Raw genomic sequence first — 7,649 nt, 5'->3', positions numbered from 1 at the left:
CAGATACCTTCGAGGGACCATTGATATGGGATTAATTTACTCGAATGAATTCATGTCACAATTGATTGGTTACGCATATGCGAGATATTTGTCTGATCCCCATAAAAGTCGACCGTAGACACGCTATTTATTTACATGTGGTGGTACAACCATATCATGATGTTCAACAAAGCAAACTATGGTTGTCACTTCCTCAAATCATTCAGAAATAATAGCCATTCATTAAGCAAGTCGAGAATGCATTTGGTTAAGATCAATAACTCAACACATTTAAGAATCATGTGGCCTTTCTTTGAAAAGGGACGTTCAACAATATTGTATGAAGACAATGCTGCATGTATAGCTCAACTGAAGGGAGGATACATCAAAGGAGACAGAAAAAACATATTTTACCAAAATTCTTTTTAGTCATGATTTTCAAAAGAAGGGTGAAATAGATGTCCAATAAGTTTGTTCAAGTGACAATTTAACATATATGTTTACAAAGGCATTGCTGACTTCAACCTTTGAGAAAATGAGATACAAAATTGAAATGCGTCGTCTCCAAAATATCAAATGAAGTTTTCATCAGAGGGAGTAAAATACGCGTTGTACTCTTTTTTTCTTAACTAAAGTTTTGTCCCACTGGGTTTTTTATGGTAAGGTTTTTAATGAGGCAGCACTCAAAGCGTATTACAGAAGTTGTGTACTCTTTTTCCTTCATTAGATTTTTCCCACTGAATTTTTCCTATTAAGGTTTTAACGAGGCACAACATCTATGGATGTTCACGATAACTATGTATATTATTTATTGTAAAATTTTTAATAAGACACATTTCACGTGGACATCCAAGGGGGGTGTTAAAGAACAAATGGTGCAAGTGGTTGTCCACTTGAATTGTTTTTTTCTTTACACGGGGCCCACTGCAAGTTGCCCATTTATTCTCTTATCTTATGGTTATAAATTGATCATTTTGCAATGAAATGAAAAACATAGAAACACACGGCTTTCTCAATTCTTCTACTCCTCTCTCTTTCTCTTATTCTCACCTTATTTTGCTAAGTTAATTTACTTTATAACAGTTGACATGTAATATAGATTGAAGTATGAGCTGAAGTAAAATGACCAAGAGAATACCCAATCCCATAGTTAAAATGGTTAATAAATATATTTTTTCTTCTTGATACACAAAATTATTAAATTAATTCTTTGCCTACGTTTGTTTACAACAAATAAATGTAATCACCTTATCATAATAGCAATGAAACTTTCACATAAACACTGTCAGTATTTATATCTTACTCTTGTATAACTGACATATCATAATATTAAATTTTCCATAACCAAATAAATAGTAATTGTTTTTACTATAATAAAGAGTTATAGATTATTGTATGTGTAGAGTATATTAATGAAAGTGTCATTACATAATAGTTGTATACATATAACACATATATAACTGGTATATAAAAATAAAAATAATAAGTTCAAATTGATGATTTTTATTGAAATTTGGGTATAAAATGGGCCAAATCCAAATTAGTTAGAATCACAAGGGTACTAAACATGAGGTGAAAATACAGATTCTATACTCACTCGACCTTAATTTACCTTTATAAATATTGATGACATATTCTTATCCAACAGACCCTTGTGGTCGGGCCCTTCCCCGGACCCTGCGCATAGCGGGAGCTTAAGTGCACCGGACTGCCCTTTTATATTCTTATCCAACAAAACCCCTACTTCAATAATTCAATAGGGTGCGAGACCTCTCTTCCCTTGAATAATAAATAACCTAAAACCCAAATTAAAAAAATGGGTCACAAATTGTATTTTCAACAGTTTGTGCTGCACTATGCCCTTAAACCCTCCCAATAAGCACTTTTTTTCTTTAAACCTTTCTTCTTCGCATTCTATACTCACTCTTTTGGGGATTTCAGTTGGAAACGCAGAACGCCGAATTCATTCATAGATTATCACTCTCTGCCATGGCTATTGATGGAGAACAGTCGCACCAATCTCACAGATCACGTCAATCTAATCCTACCGCCAAGAAAAAATCAAAGTCCGATAAGAAAAATAAGGGTGTTTCTCACGAAAACAATACGCAACATAATCCCAAGGTACTCCTATTCTTAATTTTTGTTTTGATTCCTTTTTGTTCTTTATATCGACATGGGCCTGGGTTGTCAACTGTTTTACGCTATTCTTGACAGATTTTTAGTCAATAATACGTGAAATGTAACCGCTTAGATAGATGGGTATAGTTCAAAGTTTTAGTATTGCTAATTGAATAGTAATTTCTTGAGATTTATAGTGGAAATTTGTAGGCATTTGCATTTAATTTCACGGTGAAAGCAAAGAAATTGCAATCACACGTTTGCTTTGTTTAGATGCCAGTTATTGGATTTTAGATTTGATCACCACTAATTAAGTGGGTGTTTGGATTGGCTTATTTTAATAGGTTTTTGACTTTTAAGCTCTTTTTTAGTTTTGGAATTGTTTGGGTGATTCAAAAAGTGTTTTAAAGCACTTTTTTAGGCCGAAAAAGTACCAAAAAAAGCCAAAAGCCAAATGTTGGGTATTCCCAATTCATGACTTTTAGTTTTTTAACTTATAAGCCACTTAAAAAAAGCCAATCCAGACACCCCCTAAGTCTCTTGTGACACTTTTTAACAGACAAAGAGGAGGAACTTTGAAATTTGAAACGTATCTCTCTCTCCTTTAATAACAATAACAACATACGCAATGTAATCGCACAAGTGCAAACTGGGAGCATGGAGTGTAGGCAGCATTACTCCTACCTTGCGAAGGTAGAGAGATTGTTTCCGATATATCCTCTACTCAAATAAAGCATATAAAATAAGATAAATGCATCATAGCGATGCAATTGTTAATTTGATAATTACCTAACATGATTGAATAATATCACGATTCAATCAAGTGAGGAAATAGGAATTAAGATCCACAAAACAATAATATTAGGCTTTAACTTATAGATCGGATTGATTGGTTAAAAGATTGAGAGATTTAATTACCATCATCAATATTTCATGTTAGTATGCTTGATATGGAACGTGATAATTGCGCTTTTAGTATCATTTTATTTTTTGTATGTTAATTCACACATTTACACCTATGGTCATTTTTTTACTTGACTATTATGTTATCAAGTAGTGTAAAATTTATTGTATATGAAATTTATAATCCATATATGTAAAGAAAGAAGAATAAATACTGGTTTCTTTCTTATACAAGTCAAACTGCAGGACTTTCGCAGTTACTTGGGATTAGATCCGTCAAAATGAACTTGACCCTTGAGGCCACCCCAGCCCAATCCTGCTGCTAGAGATTGTATATGAAATTTATAATCCATATATTAAAGAAAGAAGAATAAATACTGGTTTCTTTCTTATACAAGTCAAACTGCAGGACTTTCGCAGTTACTTGGGATTAGATCCGTCAAAATGGACTTGACCCTTGAGGCCACCCCAGCCCAATCCTGCTGCAAGAGATTGTTTTGGTTATGATTTTTTAAGGCCATTTAAAATTGATGTTTATAAAGCCAGCCCAAGTTGGTCCACTGGTTTTTGAGGCTTGACTGAAGTTGGGTCGAGGCCGTCTCATGGGGCACAAGGCTATTTAATTTAAATTAGAAATTTAAAAGAAGATTGTGAAAAAAGAGATTAAAAACTAGGAATAGTGATTACCGAATAAGTCTTAATATCTTACGCAATACTGTACTCATTTTGCGTTAAATCCTAATCACCCAAGTGTAGAACTTGCATTGATTTATGATTTAATGCAAAATCTTAATTTAAATAGAAAATTGTGAAAAAAGAGTAAAATCTAGGGATAGTGTTTACCGAATAAGTCTTGGTATTTTACACAATACTTTTCATTTAGTGTTAAATCTCCAATACTAAAATTCCTAATCATCAACTATAAAAGTTGTATCCATCATGAAAATGTTCAAACTCTTGTTTCTACTCAAAATCTGTTGGACAACTTTATAGAAATTCAAAGTGGTAATATTTTTAAGTGAATTTTAAATGTTACTAGTTTTTATTATGTAGTTGTTTGATAATGTTTAACTAATTAAATTTCCATATAAATGCAAAAGAAGATGAATATGTTAATTAAAACAACTTTATGAACTGATTCAAATGTGCCTGGCGATGTGTTGGTGTTGCATATGCTATAAGTTTTCGTAAAATTATATACTTTCATAGAATCTTATGTTAGAAATGTTAACAAATTGACATACATTTAAGTTTGGATTTAGATTGAAAAAAATGAAGGACTAATCCACCCCAACCTGTGACACTTTTAAGGCTGCGTTGGGCTGGCCATTTTAAGGCTTTTTAACATGAAGGGCTGGCCCGCCCTAGCCCATCAAATTCCTTGGTTTGCATAACTTAAGCCGAGTTAGACTGGGCTGACTTGTTTTGACAGCTCTACTTACGATGAAAATTACTAGAAAGATTTTGGTGAAATGTCGAAATTCTCCTCCTTATATCAACTTTGTTTCCTTATATATAAAGCCAAAGAAGCAAACATTATTCTCTTTATACAAACTAAACTCTTTGCTAAATTACTGAACTCTCTCCACTCTCCTCTCGTCACCGTTAGGGTTTCAAGCCTCTTTGTTCCCTTCTTCTTGGTTTTCCGGAAACTCAACCTGGGCATTGTGAGTTCTTTCCTTAATTCGTCTAATGTTGATTACCAGTATTCATTATAAACTCTAAATTTCCCTTTTTACGATTATCCGTTATATTTGTCATGAAAAGTGATCAACTCTTAATTTGATCGTTATCTGTTTCAATTGTTGGAATGTGTTTTGATTCCTTATATTATGATTATGTGGGACTAGTTGTATATGAATATTTTACGTTTCAATAGACCAAGAATCATATATATGAACCGTCGGATTTTACTAAGATTTATGATATGTTCTATGTGTGAATGACTTATTAATTGCCTTTTGACTCTTTGTTTCAAAATTCCTTCTTTATGGAAGATTTACATTTCAAAATCTATGGTTTCTTGATTTTCAGTATTGTGAAATTTCTTGATTGTTGATAGATTTCTTCAAACTACAGTTACTAAGGAGATGAGCTGCTAAATGGTGATTGGGAGATCTACATTTCAAAATCTATGATTTAAAGTATAGTGAAATGTCTTTCCTTCTTTTGATACTGATGATTTGTGATCTATGAAGTAGAATGTACCTTATCTGCTCCTTCTATGAGATCCTAATTTCTCGCTTACTGAATCACTTCGTTAGAGTGGATTAGGCTGTGTTTCTTTCGACTGTTCATAAGTATACTTTGACGGAGTTTATGCTTTAAATTTACCATTGTCACTAACACTGTGCTTTTTGTGCAGAAAAAATTAAATGGAATCATTGAAGGACAACATGACTAATACCTCTGATGAATTTGATATTAACAACATGGCTAATGCTGAGGAATTTTCTCCAGCTATTCAACAAGAGGACAGCGGGATTCACAAGGTATCGTTTTCTTCCTCTCCTTTTTTTGAGTATTTTTATTCTTTTTCTATGAAGAACAATACTGGAAATTATTTATTTCGGTACAACAACAACATCCCCAGTGTAATCCCACAACTGGGATCTGGGGACGGTAGGATGTACGCAGACCTTATCCCCCCGTCTTTATGGGATAGAGAGGCTGTTTCACCTTTTTATTATAGAATGGTCATTTTTTCTTCTGATTGATAGTTCTGCAATATTCAAATGTATCTAAGGTTATACAACCAACAATTACTTGGATGGATGAAAATTAGTATTCATTTTGCTTCATTTGAACTCATCTTATTCCAAAACCATTTTGTTATTTTCACAATGTAATTATGGGCAATCTGAATTCCCCTATTTTTTTGAGAAGTGCTTCTTCAGATCTTGCACTTTCTGATACGACTATTCTCTTTTTCGTCTTTCCATTTTTTTTTTTTTTTTGAGAGATGTTGATGAATACACTTTTTAAATGAGCCTTTGTAAGAGAACTTGTTGAAAGTACCCAACCTAAATAGAGAGGAGAAGATACAAATGTTTCCTGTGACTGACACCAACTAGTATGAGTTTGAGCCGTAATTGATATGTATATATCTTTTGGATATGATTAAAATACCTCTTTTGTCTTCGATTGCAGTGTCCAGAGGACAACTTTAAGACTGGTCCTTATCAGCTGGAATGGAATGAAGAATCTAAATTACCTGCAGACTATATTACAAGAGAGGACATGGAGATCAAAGATGTGGCTATGAAACATGTATTGCCTTTCCTTCCCGCTAAATCATTAATGAAGTTTCGGGCAGTGTCCAATGAATGGAATCATTGGATAGTTAGTCCATTATTATCATACCAGCAAAGTACTTCATTCCAGAAACTTTCAGGCTACTTTTATCAAAGTGTGGATGTGGATTACCAATCAGATCCTAATTTTTTGTCTCTGGACCGTTCTGCGAATGGAGTCCCCAGTCCTTCCCTTGGTTTCTTGCCTGAAAAGCTTAAAGTTCTAAGTTCTAGCAGCGGGTTGCTCCTTTGTCAGGGGTTGGAGAAATATTATGTTTGTAATCCTGTTACCGAAGATTGGAAACCTATTCCTCCTCATCAATATTATCATGGACCTGATCCAGCTGTTGTTCTTGCATTTGATCCCAAGGGTAATATTGAATCCTATTATCACATTGTCGCTGCAGTCCCTCTTCTTGGTCAACCAGTTGTCTTCTTTGAGATTTACTCGTCTCAATCGAACTCTTGGAGGCGCTCTTCTTCAGACTGCCTTGAGTTAGAAGATACAACTCTTATTGGTGGGGGATTTTATCTGAAGGGTATGGCTTACTGGAATACCCCATCAAATGATGTGCTGGCATTCGATGTGAAAAATGAGGTCGCAGCAGTTCTACATGTGCCTATTCCACCTGGGAGATATGGTGCCTTGACTCAGATAAAGGATGAGCTATCCTATGTAACTGCTTATAACGACTGTGGAGATGTTTTTATGTTAGACATCTATGGAGGAATGGACATGAGTCTGAATCGCAGTGTATGCGTAAATCTTGGACACAAGAAGTCCCGTCAAGCATTGGAGAAAGATCCCTTTATTGACAATGGTACTGTGCCGTGCAGTGTACTGCCTTGTATAAACAGTGGTGAGGACATTGTGGTGATCTGCACGACTGAAAGGATATACCTTTATTACCTGAATGGACAGAAGGTTCAGACTCTTATGACTCCAGGAAAACCAAATCCTCAGAGAAGATTCATACCCTACATAAACAGCCTCGTTATGTTACATGAGCTGAAGACTTAGTGCTGTTGATGATCTTTTCGGTTGCTGTCGAGTACTCTCTCCTTTCATCAGAACTCCTTAGATTTGCTGCTTCTGCTTTGTTCAGTGTAGAATTGAACATCTTTCATCAGATTTTGTTTGTTTGTTCAACTTGGTTGACAGAATAAGCACTTTGAATAGCTTAGCGTTGGTAATAGACATGTTTTGGATTGCCATAATTTCATTTGAATAGTAGTTTGAAGGTTTTCTCCTCCTCTCATTTTTATATATTTTTGGCGTGGTTGGGAGTTTTTAGTTGTGGTTTCCTGTGAGTTCCTTTCTACTGCTACTATATCAAATAAACAAGGCAAGCA

General features: G+C 34.4%; 1 protein-coding gene across 2 annotated transcripts; it reads left to right on the top strand.

Moving 5' to 3' along the window:
• The first annotated feature begins 1,728 nt into the window (after positions 1-1,728).
• LOC129886311 (uncharacterized) lies at positions 1,729-7,548 on the top strand. 2 transcript variants are annotated; one of them, XM_055960952.1, is made up of 3 exons: positions 1,729-2,103; positions 5,369-5,495; positions 6,154-7,548. In XM_055960952.1, the coding sequence occupies exons 2-3, from the start codon at positions 5,379-5,381 to the stop codon at positions 7,315-7,317; spliced, it is 1,281 nt and encodes a 426-aa protein (XP_055816927.1). In that variant the 5' UTR covers positions 1,729-2,103; positions 5,369-5,378; the 3' UTR covers positions 7,318-7,548. The 2 variants fall into 2 exon arrangements, with proteins under 2 accessions (XP_055816927.1, XP_055816928.1); XM_055960953.1 differs by lacking the exon at positions 1,729-2,103 and adding an exon at positions 5,035-5,147.
• The last annotated feature ends 101 nt before the right edge of the window (positions 7,549-7,649 follow it).

The sequence above is a fragment of the Solanum dulcamara genome, chromosome 4 (assembly GCF_947179165.1).
Source record: "Solanum dulcamara chromosome 4, daSolDulc1.2, whole genome shotgun sequence".
NCBI classification, from domain to species: Eukaryota; Viridiplantae; Streptophyta; class Magnoliopsida; order Solanales; family Solanaceae; genus Solanum; species Solanum dulcamara.
The sequence above is the reverse complement of the archived record's forward strand: the minus strand, read 5'-3'. Positions and strand labels throughout refer to the sequence as shown.

What these genes read in the sequence shown, in the direction of transcription:
- LOC129886311 (XM_055960952.1), top strand. Translation starts at nt 5,379, where the DNA reads ATGGAATCATTGAAGGACAACATGACTAATACCTCTGATGAATTTGAT. An exon ending in AGGACAGCGGGATTCACAAG is followed by an intron (nt 5,496 to 6,153) that starts GTATCGTTTTCT and finishes CTTCGATTGCAG; the next exon opens with TGTCCAGAGGACAACTTTAA.